The sequence below is a fragment of the Dama dama genome, chromosome 10 (assembly GCF_033118175.1).
Source record: "Dama dama isolate Ldn47 chromosome 10, ASM3311817v1, whole genome shotgun sequence".
NCBI lineage: Eukaryota > Metazoa > Chordata > Mammalia > Artiodactyla > Cervidae > Dama > Dama dama.
The window spans coordinates 2,724,923-2,747,880 of record NC_083690.1 but is presented as its reverse complement, the minus strand read 5'-3'; the positions used below and the strand labels follow the sequence as shown (position 1 = coordinate 2,747,880).

The 22,958-nt window shown below is 64.0% G+C and overlaps 1 protein-coding gene across 1 annotated transcript in view; it reads right to left on the bottom strand.

Annotated features, from left to right (window-relative positions):
* The window catches only part of CACNA1H (calcium voltage-gated channel subunit alpha1 H), a 56,955-nt gene that overhangs the window by 18,749 nt on the left and 15,248 nt on the right, over positions 1 to 22,958 (bottom strand). Inside the window, exons 2-8 of the mRNA XM_061153873.1 lie at positions 6,177 to 6,289; positions 5,895 to 6,028; positions 5,363 to 5,460; positions 2,853 to 3,012; positions 2,035 to 2,353; positions 1,772 to 1,864; positions 253 to 1,030 (exon numbers count right to left, since the gene is read on the bottom strand). Of these exons, the coding sequence (XP_061009856.1) occupies positions 253 to 1,030; positions 1,772 to 1,864; positions 2,035 to 2,353; positions 2,853 to 3,012; positions 5,363 to 5,460; positions 5,895 to 6,028; positions 6,177 to 6,289 (1,695 nt within the window). The remainder of the gene's footprint in view (positions 1 to 252; positions 1,031 to 1,771; positions 1,865 to 2,034; positions 2,354 to 2,852; positions 3,013 to 5,362; positions 5,461 to 5,894; positions 6,029 to 6,176; positions 6,290 to 22,958) is intronic.

The window sequence follows — 22,958 nt, the reverse complement described above, 5'->3', positions numbered from 1 at the left end:
GCCAGCTTCAGAATTCTCATTTCCCTGTGGCAAACACTCACACCCCACTGAGCCATCAGCTGCTCAAGAACACAGGATGGAGGTGGAGGGGCACCTCCTCCCATCTGAGGCTGCCGGGCCCCCTTTCTCTCCCTTGTCCAGGATTCCAAAGGAGAAGGCTGGGCTCACGAGGGTGGGCACATAGGTGGGGACGTCCCAGGAGCCCTGTGCCCCGCCCCCCCCCCACTGCTCCCCACCGGGGGAGATCCTTACCATGCTCCCCGACCAGGTGCTGGATCTTCTCGCAGGGATCCGGGCTGCTCAGCCTCAGGGGGCTGTGCCCCCCAGCTCCCGGGGGGCCACCATGCCACTTCCCCTTGGGCCCGAGGCCGCCTTTGCCAGTGCCCGTGGCCGAGGGCAGGATGGTGGGGTAGTTCATGGCTCCCAGCCCCGCGGCCAGCTTGAGCCCCGCGGCAGCGGTGGCTGCGGTGTGCGCCACGCGGGCCCTCTCCTGCGGCCCCTCCACGTGGCAGTCGGCGTGGTACACGCTGTGCACCGACTCGGCGTCAGGGGGCCCGCGCCCGGGCGAGGCCGGCCCGCCGGCCCGCACCAGCCTGGCGTCACCGGCCCCCGGCTCGGGGCCTGGCCGGCGGGGGCTGCCGTGGCTGAAGTGGTAGTGGTGGTGGTGGTGGTGGTGGTGGTGGTACACGAGGTGGTGGACGGAGGCGGTGCGCCCGCCCGCCCGCCGCGGCCGCCGCCCTGAGTCCCGGCCGCGCACGGCGCCGCCGGGGTCCGCCTTCTTGCGCCAGCGGCTCTGCCAGCGGGCGTAGAGGCGCAGGCCCCGGCGCTTTAGCTTGCGGCACACGTGGCCCACGTACCGGAGGAGCTCCTCGTAGCAGCTGCCCGGCTCGGAGAAGCTGGCCAGCGTGCTGTCGTTGGACAGGTAGCGGGCCCGCTGCTCCCGCATCAGCTGGTTCTCCCGCTGCTTCGTCTCTGAGAACTGCGTGGCGATGACCACCAGGCACAGGTTGATCATGAAGAAGGAACCCACCTGTGGTGGGCGGGCAGCCGTGAGCTCGCCAGCCACCTGCTCCCAGGAGGCGGGGAAGCGGGGAGCACTGAGACCCACCATCCCGGGTGGGGCAGGAGGCCAGGACAGCAGCTGTGGTTTCTACACCACAATCGAGCCTCTGATGAGTGATGCACTGAGCCCTACTGTGTGCTTCCCGACCTAGGGGCCGGCGGGGCGCCCTGGGATGGGCGGGGCCCCTGCTGACTCGACGCTGAGCCCCCGCATCTGGAATGGGTGGTGCACAGTGGCTGCTCCTGGATTATTTGTGGGTAACTGGGGGACATGTGGGGAGACTCCTTCCTGTCATTTGTGTGGCTCATGCCCTCCTCCTGAAGATATGTTCCTCAACTAGATCCTCCTGCCTGGGTCTGGCCTCCCCCCGCCCCAAGGCTGCACTGTCCTCCGTGGCAGGGTCAGCAGGTGACGCTCGCCTCTGCTTGGGCTTATGGTCTGAGATAACAAGGGGCGGGTTCCTGGCTCAGCTCACCTCTGGTCTATGCAGACCCTGCCTCAGACCCTAGGGCCATAGAGAGAACCAACTGAGCGCCACCTTTGGGGGTCACAGTCCCTGTGGAGGGCCAGGATGCACAGGCCCTCGATGGATCCCGGGGGCAGGGCCACGGCCAGCAACAGAGGAGCTCAGGATCCGAGACAGGTCTGTCACAACGCAGGAACACCCCACCCCTCGCGGCGGATGTCCCACCGCGTCCCCACACTCACAATGATGAGCAAGATGAAGTAGATGAAGTTGTAGAAGGAGTGGGCGTCCATGACGTAGTACATGATGTCCACCCAGCCCTCCAGCGTGATCACCTGGGGGAGGTGCAGGCGGCTGGATATATGGACGGCCCTGGGAGAGCAGTGGGCCCCCCTCGCCTGTCCCAGGGAGGGTGGCATGGCTGGAGGGGTAGGAAAGCCCTGCCTGGCACCAACCCCCAGCCCTACACACTGGGTGCGCGGTACAGGGGAGACCCAGCGCCCACCTGGAAGATGGCGATCCAGGCGTAGCCAATATTGTCGAAGCTGATGGCCCCGTTGTGCGGGTTGGAGTCGCCCGAACGGCACACGTTGTAGTATTGGTTCCAGTTGATGCAGGTGTGGTGACCCGTGCCACCGGCGCCCTCGGCCTGTGGCTGCCCGTAGGCCTCCCAACCCAGCGTGCACTCCACGCGCAGCTCGCGGCGGCTGGGGATGTGCGAGCACTTCTGCATGCCGTTGTCCCGGCGAGAGGAGCAGATGAACGGGTTTTCCTCGCCCTCCTCCGGCTGGTAGTACGGCCGCAGGAAGCTGAGGTTGCTGTTCCTGGAGAAAAGACGGTGAGACACACACACACAGAGGTATACACACACACAAAACAAAAGGTAAGAGGCAGACCTGAGTCCGCTAGCGCGAGTGCCACTCTAGGAAGGTTGTGTCCGGGGGAACAGGGCTAGGAGGGCAGGAACCTGGAGGGGTGGAGCCTCCAGGGACGGGGGCCTGTTGGGGTGGAGCCTCCAGGGGGCGGGACCTGGAGGGCGGGGCCTGCTGGGGTGGAGCCTCAGGGGCGGGGCCTAGAGGGAGGGGCCTGTTGGGCGGAGTTTCCAGGGCGGGGCCTGGAGGGAGGAGCCTGTTGGGGTGGTGTCTCCAGGGGGCGGGGCCTGGAGGGAGGGGCCTGTTGGGGTGGAGCCTCCAGGGGGCGGGGCCTAGAGGGAGGGGCCTGTTGGGCCGAGTTTCCAGGGCGGGACCTGGAGGGCGGGGCCTGTTGGGGTGGCGCCTCCAGGGGCAGGCCCAGGAAGAGCAGGTTGGGGCAGGCCCTGCGCACCTGGCGAAGGTGCTGTCCAGGAAGCAGCGGTTGCGCAGCAGGCCGGCCCAAAGCTGGACGCCCACGATGCCGAAGATGAAGAAGACAAAGAAGCAGAGCAGGAGGACGTTGCCGAGCATGGGCAGTGTGTCCAGCAGCAGCGTGACCAGGATCCGCATGCCTACAGGCATCACGCAGCCGGTCAGCGCAGCGGAGCCCTCTCGGGCATCCCTGAGGCCCCAAGCCCCTCCTGAGCTCTCTGCCATTCACAGGTGGGCATCAGTGCCTCTGCGGGGGACACGACCCAGACCCCTCCACATTCTACCAGACCCCACGGAGGGCAGTAAATAAGGCCACCGACTGGAAGGGCTCAGGGTAGGTGGTCCCTGCTCCTCAGGAATGTCGGCCCGAACCACACCGCATCCAGGTGGACCCTCAGTGTGACAGCTAAGGAGTCCCGCAGCCGCAGGCTCGTCATGGGAGCAGCAGCCTGGGGGAGCCCCAGCAGTTCAGACTCGCAGCTGCCTCCTGCATGCAGGAGCCCCGGGTCTTGAAGCAGGTACTACGTTTGGGAACCAGTGTTTCTTCCCACTCTCTATGTGAATCATGTGAAGCAGAGCCCCGGAAGGGAGGTAGGGGCTGTGTGCACCCCCTTTTTTTTTACAGATTTTTTTTTGGTTAATGTGGACCATTTTTAAAGTCTTTATTGAATTTGTTACAATACTGCATCTGTGTTAACGTTTTGGACTTTTGGTCATGAGGCATATGGCATCTGAGATCCCAGACCTGGGCTCGAACTCACACGCCCTGCATTGGAAGGTGAAGTCCCAACCAATGGACCACCAGGGAAGTCCCAGGAGGCAGCTTTTGAGAGCATTCTGAAGCTCTCATTACTGGGTGTGATGCAGTGTGTGAACAGAGATTAATCCAGGGAGTGGGTCAGCCAGCCTCACCGGCCATTCACTTGGTCCTGGGTCTGCCCTGCTCCCAGACATCAGCAAGGACATGTCTCACTTCCAGAAACAAGCAAGGGCCAGGCTAAGGGTGCAGGCAGAGCCAGGGGCAGATGCCAAGGCCCCCTGGAGAGCACCCAGGGGCTGCTGGGTGACAAAGGAGCCCCTGGGGCTACAGGGGTAATCACAGCTGGGAGGGGCGCTGCAGTTTCAGAAATGGCCGAGAGGAAGATTCACCAGGGACAAAGTCCATGAGCACCACCCTCACCAGACCGCAAGTGGCTCCAAGGCCACAGATGATCCAGGGTTCAGAGTGGACCCCAGGCAGCCAGAGTGAGACGCAGCCTGGAACATGCCCACTGGGAGCTCACTGTGAGGGGAACATGGTCCAGTGTGGGGGAGGCGCCCTGTTTGGGACCAGGGCCTGACCCCACAGGGAGACCAGGCTGAAGGCAGCATTTGGCCTGAAAAGTGATCTGTGCTGTGAAAGGGGCTGTGAAATGGGACCCAGGTGAATGGAGCGAGTGTGTGGTGGTGCTGGGCGCAGAACAAAGAACCACCTCACCTCACAGCCATCCTGAGGAGTACCACATTCACAGCTGGGTAAACCAAGGCTCAGAGGGGTACAGTTACTTGCCCAAGGTCACACAGCATCCGAACCCTGTCTGACCCCTGAGGGTAGAGCCAAGTGGCAGCTAGATGGAAGGCCTAGGAGTCCCACAGTGTAACCCTTCACCCTCCTGCTCTTTGGTGGAGCTGACAGCTTCAGGGGGAGACAGTGACCCATCCTAGGGAGGATACTTCTTGGAGGAGCCGCAGGACAAGCCCTGACCCCCTGGGCCTCGGTGTTGAAGCCACCAGGACCCAGGATAGGCAGCCAGAAAGGCTGTACACACCTAGGTGGCACACGAGACCCACCTATATGCATGCGCTCACACACGTGACAGTCAGGTGGGGAGTGCCCCCCACTATACCCTCAGGAAAACTAACAGCTGAATTAAGTCCGAACACTGGAAAAGCTGAAGACACAGAGACCCCCACACAGACCCATGTGGGCATGACCACGGTCAGCACAGACCACCTTCCAAACAAGCTTCCAAACCCACACGACTGTCCAGAAGCTTCTCCCTGCTTCCCTGAGCACCAGGCCCCTTGGCAGGGCTCAGACGGGAGGATCGCTGGGGCAGGCCAGACAAGGAAGCCACCATGTCCTGCATGGCTCCAGAACATGACCCCAAACGCTGTGCGGATGATAAGTCTGAGGTTTCGAATGGCCCCTGACACTCAGCAGCCCTGGGGGACATGGGGCCCCTCTTCAGCCTGACTGCCCATCACACCCCAGCTCGGTATAGGGTTGCTCTGTCACCCCCCGCCCCCCGCCACCCCGAAAAGCAGCAGCAAATCCTCAGCTGCTGTGTAAATGGCAGGAGGTCTGCACCATGGTCTAGGCTGGGACCTCAGCACCCAACAGCCAGACAGGCGGCACGGCCTCTGCGTCTTGTGCCCAGTGGGGCCTCAGGAGCTCTCAGCAGAGCCGTCTGGACATGCTTACCCCAGCCCTGGGTGGGGGTCACTTACTGGGCACACGGTTGATGGCACGAAGGGGCCGCAGCACGCGCACCGTTCGGATGGCTGAGAGGCTCACGTTGTGTCCGTCCAAGGAGTACTCCATCATACTGGGGGCAGAGCAGGGGCATGCTCAGTGGGGGTAGGTGCTGGGAGCGGGGATCAGAGCCAGGCCAGCGGGCACCCGGCTCTCTTCAGGGTACCCTGCCGGCTGAGGCCAGGAGGTGAGCACTTGCTGGAGGCATGCTGCCTATGCCATGTGCCCAGCCCGGCTGCCCGGAAGCAGGGAAGCCACAGCTTCGGCTCATCACTGGAGGACCCTCGCTGCTCACAGGCCGCCCCTGTGTCTGTCCCACCTGTGCTGGCACAGGGAGCCCCGGATAGGTCCCACCCCTGGCACCCCACCCCCAGCCACTCCCCAGGACCCGTCCCGCCTGAGTGCAACTCCCCATCCCTCATCCTGGGGTCCCCAGGGGCTGCTCCCAGGCGGGCCTGACCAGGCACCGGGGTCGCTCCAGGCTGGCCCTCGGGGGAGGGGCCGTACCCCGCCATGACGATGAAGAAGTCCAGCCTGTTCCACGTGTCTCCCAGGTAGCACTTCTGCCCAAACAGCCCCAGGGCGATCATCTTGATGACCATCTCCACCGCGAAGAAGGCGAAGATGAAGTCGTCAAAGGCCTGCAGGAGGGGGGCCTGAGAGTGGGGCCTACGCCCCTCACACATGGCCCGGGCTCCCTGTGACCGGCCCCGCCCACATCCAACCCCTCCCTCCTACCCCCAGCCCTCCCCACCCACCTCCAGGTCCCGCCCCTCCGGCCCCGCCCACCTCCAGGATGCCGCAGCGCTCAGAGCGGCACTCGACGTCCTCGCAGGGCCGGAACATGCCCAGGGTCACGCAGTTGAGCATGATGACCAGCATGCTGACGTGCTCGAACCACGTGGGGCACGTGTCGAGTTAAGGGTCCAGGTGGCAGTTAAGGAGCCCCAGGACGCGCCCCCAGCAAACCCCCAGCCTCCACAGGGCCAGATCGTCAAAATCTCCCCACTCCGTGCCCAGCCCATCATCTGGGCAGTGAGGGAACGACCCCAATACCGGCCTCTGGACATCGCTGCCAACCTCTCGTGTACAGCAGGACTCCGGACAGAGACAGGGGGCCAGTCACTGCCCCTCCACCAGGCTCCCTAAACCGTGGTCCTAAACCGTGGCCAGGCTCACCACTGCTGCCCAGCTGGGACCCCGAGTAACACAAATGCCCAGTAATCGTTACGGGTGCCATAAAGGCACTCAAAGACCCTCTCCGTGGTCCTGCAAGAGTCCCTCCTGTGACCCCAGAGGATGCCCTGACCACTGCAACAGGCAATGAGGGATGCGAGCTTTAGCTCAGCGCAGTGCCTGGGCCCAGGGGACCCGCAGTCCTACTGTGAAGCTGGATGAAGGGGCTAGGACACAGACAAAGGACAGGTGAGTGAGGACCACTCCCCAAGTTAGTTGGCTCGTGAAAGGTCCCGTCCAGGAGACTCTCCCTTTGCCAGGAGGGTGTCCAGCCAGGACCTTAGGACGCCTTGCCAAAAGCCAGTGCTGTATCAACCCGTGCGCTGTGAACCTGGTCACCTGCAGGGTTGCTGGCCCTCAGGACGGAAGGCCACCCGCCACCTCAATGAGGGCGCACGTTCAGAGAGTGGCCACCAGGTGGCGCCTCGGCTCCACAGAAGCCCCGGTGCACCCCCAAGTTCCTCCTCGCTCCTCCGGTTGGGAGCCACGTGCTGGGCCGGCAGTGCCAGGTCTGAGGAAGGGGGTTCCCCGGCTGGGGCAGTGGGGCTTCACCCAAGTCCGTGGGTGCAGGTGTCTGTCAGATGGGAGGGCCTTGGGGCACTCCTTGTACCCAAGCCTCCCACCAAGACACACAGCCATCCCCTGGCCCCGGGGCGGGCTTCCTGTGGGGCTGCCCACCTGTCCCGGACAGCAGGGGACCGGAGAAGCCTTCCCGAGCTCTGTGCGGTGGAAAGGGCCTCCTACTAAAGAGAGAGAGTCAGCACTTGGAAAACACTGCTTGCCGGCAGACAGCCTGAGAAATTCGGTACCGCAGCCCCTAGCCCCTCCCCCGGCGCCCAGGGGGCTGGGCAGGATGACAGGGGCCAGACCACCTGCAGCACACGCGGGCTGTGTGCCCTGGAGCCTCGGTGCCCCCTGCGCCCCTCAGTGTCCACCAGTTGGGGGAGGGCGCATTGCACAGGTCAACGAGGTGACCAAAGCAGGAGGGCCTGGCTCCGCAAAGTGGGTCGGTCCCCAGGGCCCTGAGTGCCCACTCCGCGGCTCGCTGCACGTGGGTGCTAGGCTCGCGGTCCACGTGGCCCAGCCTATGAGGGTCTCCGACCCTGAGGTCACCTGCACACTGGCAGAGGCTATGCCGTGACCGGGGTCGGGGGGGACAAGGCGTGGGGAAGTTCAGGGCCTGTGTGTTTATTCAGGCGGCTGGGCAGAAGGCCAGGCTGTGTCTGTCTGTCCTTCCTTCGTGGAGCCGGCAGCCCACCCCTCCCAGACCCTTCTCTCCCACCCCCCGCAGGGACAGGGCCAACAGTGGCCTCTCTGAAGCCCCTGGTCCCCAGCGCCCCTCACAGCGTGGCACTGGGCCACCAATGTAATTACCCGTTCCCGCCGAGAGCGCCATAATTACACTTAATGGGTTCAGCAGTAACAAGTGCCTCTGCTGTGATCCGGCTGCAGAAAAACAGAAATCAGCATCCCGCTAAGATAGCTCAGAGGGCCGGGCCCCCAGGTCCCCGACGGCAGGCCACCGTGAGCAGGCAGCTCTGGGCCTGGTGGATGATGGTCAGATGCCCCCCAGACCTGGCTGAACCCTTGGTCTTGCAGGCTTCCCACCCCTACCCCTGCAGGGAGGCAGCACAGAGCAGCCTGCGCCCTTCGTTTGCCTGTCCCCAGCAGTGGGGGCATGGGGACTGTGCGCCTGGCTCCTGAGACACCCCTTCCCTGCCCCACTTCTCCCAGCTCTCCCTCTACCCCAAGGGCTTCTGCCTGGTCGACCTCCCACGTGGCGCATGTCCTGTTCCAGGAGCAGCCAGGTGCCCACCCCTGAGCCCTCAGCCCTTCTCATCTTCTACCATCATCACATGCCTCTTTTCAGTCTGATGTCACCAGCGGCTGCCCGATTCCTCCCAGGCCTGCGCCCACTCTCACTCTGAGGTCACCCCAGACCCTGGAGCTGGTGGAGGGCAGAGCTGAGAACCTTTGCGCTTGAGGCTGCCGTGCACATCTGGAGTCCCAGGCTGGTCTGGACCGGGACCCACGAACAGTCCCCTGCCGGTGCCTCAAGCCAGGCCCCCAGCAAGTTGTAGACAGTCCAGCTCGAGGTCCTGGACTGCAGTCCTATCTTGATAGCTTCCCAAACCACAGACCTCAGCTTCCTCCTGACCCTGCCGGCCCCGCCTGCCTCCCTCACCCTTGGGGCCTGCCCAGGGGCTCAGGACAGCTTCCATGGCCGCAGTGACCCTGTTGATGAGCACAGGCTCACGTGAGCAGCGGGGACACGGTCCCTGTGGCTGGGGTGACATACCTGGCCAGTATGGCCCCCGTCCATCCTTGCAAGCACACCCCTTGGTGGTTAGCATCCTATGATACACCCGCCCCACCCCCACCTAAACACCATGCAAGGGATGAGGTCCTGGGGTCCTGCAAGTCGTGCCTGTACAAAGTGCACCCAGGAGACGCAGAACCGCCCTGCCCGGGGAGGGCTCTCCACACACAGGGTCCTCCTGCCCCAGTCCAGAGAGGAGACCCGCTGGAGGGGGGTCCATCAGCCCCCCAGGCCAGCTGTCCCTGAGTCATGCCTCGGTGGGCAGCTGATGGCAGGCGGTGCCAACCGGACTCTCATCTCACAGCCGCCGACTTCCGGAGGCTTAATTACACAGATGGATTCTCCGGGTTTTAATTAAAAATCCTGTAGGTTTGAACCAAATTCTACAAATCAGAGTCAATTTCCACTGCGGGTCCAAGGAAGCCAGGTTGACACGTGGCTGGGCAGAGATGGCTGCGCCAGCCCGGCAAGAGGTCTAGTCACACACAAAGGGGCTGGGGGCATGGGTCTTTCGCATGGGACCCCACAGTCAGGAAGGTTCTACCCAGGTCTGGAGGCTGAAAGAAAGGCAGACAGCCTGCTGACCCATGCTCCTGGACCCCTTGGGCCTTGGCCTGACAGCCCTGCTGTCCAGCCTGGGCAGGGTGGGGCCTGGACTGACACTCCCTGGGGAAGCCTGTCCTATACCCAGGCTGGGGGCTTGCAATGAGAAATGGGTTTCCAGAGAGGCTCGAAGAGGGGCCCAGAGCCAGGCCTGGAGACCAAGACAGCAGAGAGGGCAGGGACCTAGTCCATCCAGGCACCCTCTCAAGTACTATACCCTGCCCCTGCCCCACACTGAGGGCCTCACACTCCGTCTCGAAGCTCTCCTCGCATCCACCAGCCCTGCATCAGCCTCCTCCCCACTCCCCCCCTTTCTGTCTCTGCAGCCTCCGTGGGGACCACCTTCCTACCCCCGCAGCCATGCCCACGGGCCTGGCCTCCCCCAGCCGGTGGAGAGCAGGAACTCAGTCTTGTCGTGAAGACTCTTGGTGCTGGCTCCGTGGTCTCCCAGCCCACAGCTGCAAAGCACCCCCACATAACCCCAAAGACAAGCCCAGAGGGCGAGGAGGGCAAGGTGGACAGCAGCCGCTGTCCATGGTGCTGAAGCGGCCACATCTGGGGAGCTCAGGGCTGAGGGGCTGGCCTCACCCAGGGCTGGGCTCTGCGGAGCCACTTCGGAGTGTCTAGCTCCACGTCCCTTCTCGTTCCCAGACTCCCAGCTGGTTAAGAAAAGCACACCAAGGGCTGCTTGGAAGACAGAACCAGCCTGCATGGAAGGCAGCTGGGAAGCAGGGTGACCCCAAAGGCACTAGGACGCTGTGAGGTGGGGAGCTGGGGCCCGGGGAGGTCTGGAGAGGCTCAGTCAGCACACGCCAGGGGCGGCCAGCCCCCTGCCAGCAGTCATGCAATGGGGGTACTGACACACCATGTCCATCACCAGGGACACTGGTCTCCAGGGTCCTGGAACAGGGTGGGGGTCCCTGAGGCCTGGGTGGCACAGGATGGTGTGGTCCTGGACCCCTGAGCCAAATCCTCAGCATTATGCAGCTGCCCACAGCCCACCCAGACCTGCTGGTTCCACAAGTCTGGGGACAAGAACCTGACCGCCAGGTTCTCTTCATGACCACCACCCACCTCTCACCTCTTTTCAGCCTCAGATCCAACCAGTCCATCCTAAAGGAAATCAACCCTGAATGTTCAATGGAAGGACTGATGCTGAGGCTGAAGCTCCAATACTCTGGCCACCTGATGTGAAGAGCCGACTCACTGGAAAAGACCCTGAGGCTGGGAAAGACTGAGGGCAGGAGGAGAAGGGGATGACCGAGGATGAGATAATTGGGTGGCATCACTGATTCAACGAACATGAGTTTGAGGAAGCTCTGGGAGATGATGAAGGATAGGGAAGTCTGGCGTGCTGCAGTCCATGGGGTCACCAAGAGCCCGACAGGACTGAGCGACTGAACACCACCACCCACCTCTCACATTTTCTTAGCCTGTTTCTCCACCTGGACAGCAGTGGCGATGACAGCTACTTTCCAGATGAGGACGGTCACCCAGACCCCCTTTTCTCTAGAGTCCAGCAGGCTCCAGACCCCCCCATCCCATCTCTTATCCTGATGAACGCTGCCACGGCCCCTCCCCTGCCGCCTGGGACCCGTGGAGGGAGGGGACATCACGCCCCCACCCCCCACCAAGGATCTGAGGATGCAGGGCAGGGTCTGTTGGGGAGGGTCAGGATGAGGGACGCCATCACCCAGGGTCAGACAGCAGAACTGGGCATCCTCACCCAGAGACCCAGCTCCCGACCCCAGAGCCACAAACCGACAGGGACCTCAGGGCTTGAGGGCTGTGGGGTGGGGGTCCCCGAGTGTGGCTGCCATGTGGGGCAGAAGCCCTGACCCCACAGGCCACGCTGAGATCACGTGGACAGAGACGCAAAGCTCACAGGAGTATGAGAAGGCCTGAGCTGGCTGCCCCCAGAGCAATCTGCTGGGCCCACTCACCCTCCTAGGCCCAGACTGCAACTGTCTGGTGTGAATGTCCATGTGCCCAGGCAAAGGGGCTCCAGCAGCAGGAAAAGGAACCCGGGGTGGGATGGCCCAGAGCCGCCCACCCCAGACATCCGGGTCAGCATCTGTGCCCTCCTCACCATGGCTGAGGCCACCACCCAGGTCAGGCCACGCTTGCTCGTGCTGGGACCGCCTCCGTCTCCCCGTTTCCTGCCCCGTACCCACGGCAGCCCCCCAAGTCCCGTCCTTCCCAGGACACACAGATGCAAGAGCAGGCCCTAGCTGACTATGACCCCTAGCAGACAGACCCCTGCAGGGAAGCCCTCAGGGGTGTCGTGTGGTGAGCCGGAGATGGCCGGGCCTCCAGGGTCCAGCATCGGGCTGTCCTGTGTGGTGTGGAAAAGTCGCCCCGATGGACAGGAAGATGGACGGCTGAAGACGAGCTTGAAGGGTGGACACCAGGCTGGTACTGGGGCTCTGGACCTGCCCACAGACGCACTGCCCGTGGGCGACCCCTGGTGGGAAACCCCTCCTTGCCCCAGGGTGGGGGGCCCGGGGCCGCCCCTTTCCCGCAGCTCTGCGCCTGCGCCTGCCCCACCCGTAGCTGCACGCCGCCCACGCAGCCGGCCTTCAGTCCAGGAGCACTCAACCGTGCGCTTCCTATTTGCCAGAGGAGAAAAGCACGTTTATTCATTGGGGAGGAAGCCCCGCCCTGCGGAAGAACGACCTGCGCCCTGAGGCCCGGGAGGGAGCGCGCCTCCCCAGAGCCCGCTGGAGACCCCGTGGGCAGGGCTCAGGGCAGCAGGGAGACCCCAGGGTCCGCCCCGCTCTGCGCAGCGCAGCGTCCGGAACCAAGTGCTCTGTTCCAAGATCCGCTACGGTGGCGAGGCACCCTGACGTCCTCGGCTCGGATGCAGGGGGCCAAGCCCCACAGGACAGCAGCGTCTGCGATCCTGAGACCCCTGATGGGTGCGTGAGCTGCTCCAAACATGTCCTGTGCGGCTGAGTGGGACGTCTGCGGTGGGGAACAGGGCACCCCCGTTACAGAGGGCATGTTGTGCAGGCGTGCCGGCAGGTGGGCTAGAGGGCTGGGCCCGCGTGGGAAGTCTGATCTACACACGGCGATCTACAGCGTCATTGGTGCCCCATCGCTGGTGCAGTGACCAAACTGGGTGTTAGGAAGTGCAGACACCACGGTCCACAAGGGCTGCTGGTTAAGTGAGGCTGGGGAGGGGTCCCCACTCCTGGCTCCCCAGCCACCCACCCAAGCAGACACACCTAGCCCAGTGTTTGTAGGGCAACCGGAGCCCACGGGCCTCCTGCTTGGCCCCCCAGCTGGTGACCGGCATCTCCCAAGGTTGCCACAGACTCAGAGCAGCCTCCTCCTTTGCCGGCATCCGAGCAGACACACATCACTAACAAGGGGGCCTCCCTCACCAGCCTCGCCCTGGCAGGGTCCCTGCAGAAGGGCCGGTGGCTTACACGCCATGACTGTGGCCCCCACGCTGGTGAGGCTAAGTTGGCCAGCACTGCCATCTGTGGACCACCAGCTCCACAAGGAACTCAGAGGGCTCCTGGCAGGACCCACAGACACCGTCCAAGTGCAGCCCCCACTCTGGACCCCCAGGAAGCAGGAAGATGAAGAGCTGCTGTCTGGAAATTCCTTAGAGTATTAACCCGAGTCCCCACACAGCCCAGGGTCACACCCAAAACACGGAGCTTAATACATACATACACACACGCATTCAGCCTTTTCCTGGTGGCTCAGTGGTAAAGAATCTGCCTGCAATGCAGATGTCGCAGGAGATGCGGGTTGGATCTGTGGGTCAGGAAGATCCTCTGGAGGAGGGCACGGCAACCCACTCCAGTGTTCTTGCCTGGAGAGCTCCGTGGACAGAGGAGCCTGGTGGGCTACAGTCCATGGGGTCACAAAGAGTTGGGCAAAACTGAAGTGACTTAGCACATGCTCGTACACGCATTCACAGCACACGAAAACCGGGGACAACCCCAACGTGTACCAGATAAATGGACAGATAGCATGTGGTCCACCCGAGTGCCGGACAAGTACTGCGCCACGGAAAGGAGTGGCAACACCTGCCACCCGCCCGATGGGCCTGAGCACGTGACCACGGGGGCCAGACACGAGGCCACGTGAGGACGAGTCCATCTACAGTTTACAAGACGCGCTGAACTGGCAGAGCCATAGGCCGTGACCCACTGGGCGGTGAGGAAAAGCTCCAGAATAAGGCAGGTGTGGCAGTCGGTCAGACCGTGTACATACTAAATGCCTCCAAACCGTTCACTGTAAAAGGGCTGGCTGTCCAGTGATGCCTCCCGGGGCCTCAGCAGCTCGGGGGTGTGGGTGAGATGGGCTGGGGGGTACAGTGAACCCCACCAGGCAGGGGCTGAGCCTCACCAAATGAGAGCCGGGCCCCTGGACAGGGGCTGTGCCCTTCAAAGGCCGGGCAGCAGCCACACACATGGGGCTCAGGCCATGCTACATGGCATCCACCCTGGCTTCAGCACAGGTACCCCCAGAGCCGGACCTGGCCCCCCGTGCGCCCCCAGATTCCGGCAGGGTCCAGGGCTCCAGGCCCCCATCCTCCCCTCTGTGAGTGACGCCCACACCTCCAGGGACTTGGGCTGACCCTCAGTAGGGGTCTACTCCCTGGTCTCACGGCCCTGGCAGGGACTCTGGCGTGCAGCAGCTGGGGAGCCAGGGGCTGACCCCCTGCAGCACTGAGAAGGCAGGTGTGGATGGAGGCCTGTGTAGACCAGCCTGCCCACGGGGCGGGGTGAGTTTCAGCCCAGTTCCGGCTGCCAGCCTCCACATGCAGCCAGGGGGTCTAGGCAGACCCCGACCCCTGAAAGTGAGCACTCCGGCCCCTCCCTCGGGGGTCTGGCCTCACCTGCAGCCCCCATTCAGCGACCCTCCCCCGCCCCGGACCCTGGGCAGATGCACCTTCCCTGGAGGCTGGAGATGCTTCTTCTACAAGCACTCTTGGATAATTAATTAATTAGCGAGGTAATTCATTAATTAAGGTTCCCACTGCAGTGACGTGGCCCAGCCAGGAGCGGGATGCTCTACAGACTTGGGGGCCTCCAGGCAGAGGGACAGAGCAGGTCCCCCGGCACGTGCTCACTGACATGGGGCGGCAGACAGAGGAGACAGGCCGGCATGGCCAAGGCTGGGAGGCTGAAAATGGAATCGGGTGGTGAGGGAGCCCCACTGCAGCCGTGCTGGAGTCCCCGGAGTAGACCCAGACATTTATGCAGCTACACCCCTCAGCCACACCAGGCCAAATGCCCCCTTTCCCAAGGGGTGCCCAGGCCAGTGCCAGTGGGGGCACGGGGGCAGGGCCCGTCTCCGGGGGTGTGCTGACCCCTCTAACATGGAGGGGCTCTGACCCAGGGCCTAGGGGGGCAGAGGTGCACCCGCAAGGGCTCAGGACAAAGCCGGCTGCCCGGGACCCAAGCCCACTGCTGTCAGGAGCCGTCTCGTGGGGGAGGTGACAGAAACCCCACGAAGTGTAGAAGCACACGGTGCCCTCGGGGCCTGAGCACGGCCATCCTGATGCCAGCACAGAGCAAGGGGCATCATCTGGGGGGGCTCTTAGGGGAGGGCACGGGTGGAGACCATGATTTTAGGAAGCTCCTCTTTCCCCCAGGCCATCACCAAGGCGACAAGCTGCTGACAGGTGTAGGGGGCCGCGGAGGGGCTGCCCTCAGTCTCCCCCACAGGAAGCCTCCACAAGTTTTAACTGGGGGAGGGGGTGGGGTCCAGAGGATCCTGTTGGTGTCTGAGAAGTGGGGCAGGCAGGAGGGGGACCCGAGACCAGGGAGGAGCTGCGTGTGTGGCTTTGGCCTCTGGCGGGCGCAGGCAGGCTTGTGTGAAGTTAGACAAAAAGGCCCCGCCGGCCCCTCCCTGCCCCCAGCGGCTCTGCACGTGGTAGGGCCCCGTCTTCTGCGGGCAGCTCCAAGTTGCCCCGTTGTCCCCATCTGTGGGGACAGGCAGCCACCAGTCCCCACAGGTCACCTGTACCCCTCGGAGCCACAGGTCTGCCCACCTGTCTAGAGCTCCCTGGACGCGCTCACCCAGCATCGGGTGGCGGGACCTGTCCTGGCCATCAGGGGTGCGGCAGTACCCCATTCCCTTCCTGCTCCGTCCCAGGGGGCCTGCCACGGTCATGCAGGGTGGGGGTCTGGATCAGGAGCCGACTGCGAGGACAGAGGCGGGTGAGGGCCTCACCTGCGGGCTCTCCCTGTCCTCGTGCCCGGACGGTGCCCAATGACCTCCCCGACTGTCCTTCTGCTCAGACCCCACTGCACAGGGCTGGTCTCCCCGCCCCTCCCCGGCCTGGGCCCGTATGACTCATTCACTCTGCTCGGCCGGCTGGGTGGGGAGCGAGAGCCGGCCAAACATGGAGCTGTTTGTTCTCAGCGAGGCTCGAGGTCACGCGGGGGGTGCTGGGCTGTCCCAGGGAGAGCGCGTCCCCAGGCGCCTGCGAGCCCACTCCCCACCCAGCCGGGTGATGGGCACTCGTCGCCCCATGAGCGGCCGACTAAGGCTGCTGGAACGTTCTTTCTCCCCCTGGACCCAACTTTGTGTTCTCAGAGCCCCTCCCTGTGCCGGCGGCCCCGAAAGGCTTCCGGAGCTGAGCCTAGAGGCTCCCCGGAAGCTGGCTCTGACCCCGGTCTGCCCCGCACCCCTCCCCCAGCCCCCTGCGACCTGGGGCCACAGGATGTGGGCTGCCCAGACCCTGGGTCTCAACAGCAACGTCGTCTGAGCAGCTTGGGGCACAGACGTCCCCGCCCCGCCTATGAGAGTTCTCAGCTAACTGGGTGAGCGCCGTTCTCACGCTGGCAGTCCATGCCTATGTGCCATGGAGGAGGGGGACAGGAGCAGAGGCAGCCCCTCGCCTCCAGCCAGGCGGGGCCAGGGGGTGGGCAGCCAGGATCCCACAAGAGCGAGCCTGTGCCCCTGGCGCATGCGCGCCAGGCACGTGCGAGTCTGTGCTCTGCCTGTTCCTGCGAGCATCCACGCCCTAGGCATGCATCCAAGCAGGACTGTCTGTGCACACACACGCTCACACATCTGTACACCAAACACAGCACCACGCACACACGTCACGCACACACACACGTCACGCACACACATCAGGCACACACACACCATCATATACACATGCACTCTTGCGTGCAAACACGCCATCATGGACACACACCCCATCACACATACACGCACGCTCGTGCACATTGCCACGTGTGCATCTTGCAGGTGGTGGCCTTGTGGGGGGCCTGGCATTCCTCTTTCTCAGGAGGAAGACCCCCCCAGGACTGCAGGACACCGCAGAACCACACCACATGCCCACAGCTCCTGCTACCAGCACCCAATTCAGAAGACTGTGCTAATTAGGAAGAGTGCTAATGGCTCCCTTCAGCTCCTAATAGCGAGCTTGATTTGGGAATTTTTTCAAGGCATAACTGAGTGATAAGTGCCTGGTCTCCACCGCTGATCACCACGCCCACAAGAAGCCTGCGTGTGTAGGCCACGGAGCCTCGTGAAGACCCCGCCAGTCACTTGGTGGCCCATAGCCCCCACCCAGGAATGTTCCTGCCTGCAAGTGAAGCCACACAAGCCGCCCCCACCCTTCCAGCCTTCTTTATTTCCCTCCCTTATTTCCAGCTTTCCTGATGGAGCTGTGTCACAACTCTGTCTTGGCTCCCGCCGGGAGCCCTCCGCCGGGAGCAGTGGAGGGCTCGGAACGGTCCGCCCCAGGCGGACTTCTTCCAGCCACACTTCTGCTTGTCTTGGTCATTCCTGGAGGCTCCTCACAGCCCTGGACCTTGGAGGGCGAGGTGGCACAGGGCCAGGAGGGGCCCCTCGGGAAGATGACTGCCCAGTGTGGGGCCCACTCTGGGCAGGAATTCTCCGGGCCAGAAATAACCGCCTCCGCGCCACTGCACAGCTGCCCGTGGCCTGAATTAGCGACCCCGGGGGACTGCTCGCTCCTTCCATGGGAATGCAGCCTGGAGCAGCCCGCCCCGCCCCCTACAGCCGGCAGGCTGTCCCCAGAGAAGGGGCCTGGGGTATGCAGAAGGCTGGCAGGAGGCTGCTCCTTCCCACAGGAGACTGGGGTGAGTGCACCTGGGGCCCCCCGCAGGGCCTCCCCCTGTGCCCAGACCCCCGTCCCCCGAGTGCAGGGCCCAGGCGGGGAGTTCTTCAGGCCTTTGCACACCTGGTCTCAAGCTCTTGTGTGTGTTAGATAAGGCCCAGCTCACACCTGGGACACACAGCCACTGCGGTGGGAGCAGGCTTACAAGTGCACGTACATCTCTGCACACGAGACCTGGTCACCCCGACGGCAGGCACATGGGCCGGCAGCTCGCAAGGGGTACTGTCCCCTTGCCCCCGCCCTATGTGGGCGGCTCCCTGTGACCCAGCTTCCCCAAGAGTGTTGCCGGGCAACCGGGCATTTATTCAACAGATGGAGGAAGGCCAGGCCTCGCCCACCCGCCTGCCAGGGGCAGCCTGCCCTCCCACGGCACCCGGGGCATCCCCGCGCAGTCAGGCCTCCCCACCCCGAGGGCTGACTCAGCCGGGCCCCCTCCTGGGGTGGGGGAAGGCAGGAGAAGGGCCGCTCGAGGCTGAGGTCAGGGACCCCAGAGTCCAGCCTCCACCAAAGGAGCCACACCCCTTCCCCATTAGTCCCCGGGGCACTGGGTAGACAGAGCCCCTCCCTGGGGTGGGGACAGCGGCTGGGGGCCTGCACAGGTGTTTTGACACCCCAGGCAGGTTCGGGGAGCTCAGCCTCAGAGTTGAGCGCTGTCCACCGCCTCATTTCTGCCAGCTCCCAGGACGCAGCAGCAGCCCTGCCAGGCAGGGGCCCCAGGAAGGGGGGGTCCCGAGGAAAACAGAGGCAGCGTCCAGAACCTTCCAGAGTCGCGGGCACCGGGAGCTAAGGTGACCCCCACCCTCCAGAGCAGAGCAGCCCCAGGGCCCCGTGGGCTGCTCAGGACAGATGCCACACAGCGGGTGGGGTTCCCACAATGATGAAGACACTGGGGGATGGGGCCCTCTGCCCAGGGAGGGCCCAGGCCTCCTCTCTGGCACCCCTCCTGCGCCCTAGACCCAACCACCCCACGCCGGGGATCCACAAGGCCACCGCAGGAGAGCCTCAGCCTCTCAGGGCCTTGGGGCTTAAGGCGGGCCCTAGAAGCCCCTGGTGGGGTACCCTCACCCCTGTGCTGATCCCACATCTGGAACCACAGGCTTCTCCAGCATGAGCATCCTTCTTCCTCTGCCTACCCCCACCGCCTGGGGGTGTGGGCAGCCCAGGGCCTGCCCTGGGGCTGCCAAGGAGCCCCTGGAAGGACTCGGCCCATCTGAGGGGCAGGACGTCGTGCATTCGGACCCCCCCCCCAGATGACACACCCGGGCCTGGAGAAGGAAGCTCCCGGTCGAGCAGCAACTTCAAGGCCTGCGGGAGCCCCTGGTCTCCTCTTCCCAGACCCCGGGGATGGGACCCCCGCACCCAGGCAGACCCCCTGCCCACACTGCTGAGCTGAGCCGGGCACTAGGCCCCAGGCCCCAGCCCTCTGGAAGGTCTGGGCAGCCGCACTCGCTCCCCCAGGCCCCTCAGCACCCCCAAGGCCGTCTGGCCGGGTACGACCTCGGCCCTGCCTGTGTTAATAGCAGCAGTGACATTTTAAAAGGATGGCGCAGACCCTCAGGATGCCAGTTTCAAGGTGAAACTCGCTGGCCCTGGGCTCATGTCCCCGCACCGCCACAGCCGCCGCTCCCCCACCACCGCCGGCAGCTGCCCCTGACATTTCAGCACTGACGCCGCCTCGGACGTCCTGTGTTCAGGGCCGGTGGTCCCCCGCTGCCCGGGGTGTGGAGCGGGCAGGTTGGAGCGTGATCTAGACTGCGGCCCAGGGCCACACCTTCCTCAAGCGCGAGGGTCATGCTCTGGCCCCGGCCGGGACCCCCTGCCCGCCCCCGGGTGTGGACTGAACTGTGTCCCTCCAAATCCTTATGCTGAAGCCCTACCCCCAGGACTTCGCACGTGCGTGCATCTGGAGACAGGCCTTTAGAGAAGTGCTGAAGGTCAAGTGAGAGGTTAGGGCGGGCTCTAATGCTGTGTGAAGCAGGGGATCGGGACACCGACACACACTGGGGGGCACGTGAGGACAGAGAGCGGCCTCGGGAGAGACCAGCCCTGACTGCAGACGTCCAGTCTGCAGGACTGGGGGGAATAAACATCTGCTCTGAGCTGCTTCGTCTGCGGCGCTGTCACAGCCACCCTGTGCAAACACACCCAAGTGCCACCATGTCCTTGGGGGCCCTTCCTGCCCCCAGCTCAGTCCCGCCTTACCCGGGCTAGGACCCCCGGGGGCGGGCATGGCCCTGGTGCCCTGTCCTGTGGGCTCCATCAGATGGATGAAGAGACTTGGGGGAGTGGCTCGGGGGGAGGGGTCTGGCTGCCCAGACAGATGTAAAGCTGGACACTGGTGACTCCCCTGTGTGTGGGGGTCCTATGTTCCTCCCGGCACCACAGTTTACCTGATGGGTAAGCCGAGGCCCAGGGCACATCGCCTGCCAGGCCACAGGGAAGCCAGGCCTGGCCAGTCCCAGTGGACACTCACCCTTGTGCTCCTGGTCCCGCGCTCTCTGGGAATCCAGCGTGGCCCGATGGCCGCCAGGGGCCCCTGCCTCCCGCTGCCCCAGCACAGACCCCGCCCTCCTGGAGCAGCCAGCCTGCCGTCTCCAGCGTGGCTCCGTCTCACCCCCTCCCCACCCCTTCTTGGTGCCACGTCCCACAGGAAGTCTCAGCAGCTGGGCTCACACGCGCAGAAGCAGGCTCCCCGCGCTGTGGGGGGCCGGGGCGGCCAGCCGCCGGCTCAGCAGGTACAGGCCCCCAGACCCAACAGAGACCCAACCCAGGCAGGCAGCACAGAGCTGGGCCCTTGGAGCTTCCAGGAAAGGCCCCCCACAGGTGGGTGGGGGCCAGGGCATGTCCAAAACACACGCATGTGCTCCGCCCAAGATCCCCACGCCCAGGACAAGGAGGGAGACACTCCAGAGGCGCCTCGGGCTCCATCAGACGCTAATTAGAGCTCCACGTGGTGCGTGCTCAACACCAACAGAGGGGCGGCCGGCACAAACATTTCAAATGACACAGAATTTGCGCTTAATGGGCTGAAATTCTTTAAGCTGAGAGCCCAGCTGAGCCATCATGCGGCCGATTTGCAGGACGTGGAGAACACCGCATGGGAGGCATGGGAGCTGACAAGCGGGGCACTTCCTGTGACCAGGGGGGCAGCGGCCTGGCCCTGGGGCAGCACCCCAGGCCTGGCCACCAGGGCACCCCCGAAGCGTGGGAACCTCAGCCAGGTGTAGACAGGACCCAGACACAGAGCCCAGGCTACCGGACCTTCTCAGAGCGCTGCTCGCCCTCCCCCCGCAACATAAGGGCGGCCCCTTGGGGGACCCCTTCACACAGCAGTCTCTACTTGGTAGGTACACCGGTGCACACAGTAGGGCCACACTTCAAATGGGATCACCCACTCACAGGGCCTCAAGTTATGCGTGGCTGGGAGTTTGGTCATGAGTGAAGGGCGGCTTCATCAGGACACGCGTGGACCAGGCGCACAGTAGGGACCTGCAGGCCCGCTGCTGGGGTAGGGCACCTCTCCTGGCCGCCACCCGCCTGGCAGCCTCCTGCCCGCAGTCCTGGGCCCTGGGGCCCCTGCGAGCTCACAGCCGTGCTGGCTCCCCTCCAGCTGCCTGCCTTTGCATCGATCCCCTAATAACTCGATCCATTATGCCGGAGCAGGATTCTTGGAAGCTGGCAGGAAAAGGAAGGCTTCTGCGAACAGTCTGAGTCATTTTTTTTAAACTAACAATAGGGTGCCTCTCCCCTCGCCAGTGCAGCGGGCTGTCCACCCTCACTGTGCCCCTAGTGGCGGGGGCCCCGGCGGCCTGGCCAGAGCCACGCTGTCCCTCCCAGGGCTCTGGGCCCCATCCAGCTCCCCCCTCTAGTCCAGCCCGGCCCGGGACTCGGGCCCTCGTGGAGGAGTCACTTGCTGGCACTCCCTCTGGGAGGGAGACTGTCCACCCCCCACCCTGGCTGTGGACAGAAGCTGAATTTACACCCGAGTCTCCTGGGCTCCTAGCTCCTCAAAGCACGTGCCCTCTGGGGTCCAGCTTCCACAGGGCCAGGGTGACCAGCAGACCTCGGGCCCAGCCTCCAAACAGACTGAGCAAATGGGCCAGGGCAGGTGGCCAGGGCCAGGGAGCACTATCTCATCTGCAAAGTGGGGACCCCAGCAGCACCCCCTCCCCAGGAGGAGCCTGGAGAATTCTCCCGCAGGTGAGTGCCGCTGCCCCAGGCTGGTGGTCCTGGCGGGGAGCAGGACCCATGCCACCCTGACTGGCGCCCAAGGGCCCTGCTGTTTCCAGCTCTTCCATCAGGAGAGGCTGACGAGACTGGCAAAACCCTACAATGCCCATTTTCCAGCTGAATTTTTATGGCTTGGAAAATTCACACATTTTTCATAAAAGAAAATGCTATGGCAACACCTAATGAGTTTATTATTGTTTTAAATTAATGACTAAAGAGCGATTTCTAAATTTCTTCAACTTAAACTCCAAGAAGATAAACAGCAGAACAGAGACCCATTGCAGACACCTCCTGGGGCCTCAATCCATCAGGCCCTGGGGTTCGGGAACCTGTTTCAGAGGTGGCAGAACAGGGTCTGAGTGCCTAACTGTGCCAGGGCTCCCAGCCTCAGAAGGATGTCCCCTCCCTGCCCTGCCGGACCCCCCAGGCCCCACCCCCAGGGGCCTTCCTCCTGGGCCTGCTTCAAGAACCCCCAGTCAGCAGCCAGTGCCTCCCCAGGCCGCCCTTGGGTTCCAATGGACACACCCCTACACCCCCAGGGGACCAAAGCACTTCCGGCCACACAAACATGGTTCCCACACCCAGTGCTGGCTGGGGGGCCCCACCCCATGTGTCCCCAGATCCCCCCTTCCTGCATTTGCCAGGGCCTGAGGGGGCCACCCCTGGCTGGTCAGGCCGGATGTACCCCTGCCCCGCAAGGGCCTGACTGAGGGTCACTAGGGGCTCAGCAGGACCCTCTCCAAGAAACAAAGCCCACCTTTCCCACCGATGGCCCCTCCCAGGGCAGGGACCCCCGCCACCTGGCCCCCACGCACCCCACGAGGTGCTGCGGGCTGAAGGCCGATGTCTGTCTCCGGAGCTGCAGGAAGCCTGCGCCAAGGACCCCGGGCACTTCCGTAGTGAATCCTTTAATTAGGGAACCCCGGGCTCCAGCATGGTTCCCCGGGGCTCCAGCATGGGTCCCCTGCTGCTCCCACTCCCGAGTTCTTTCCACGAGCACCATGTGCTGCCTGGGGGGTGGCCCAGGCCCCGCTGCAGGAGAGGCAGCTCAAGGGTG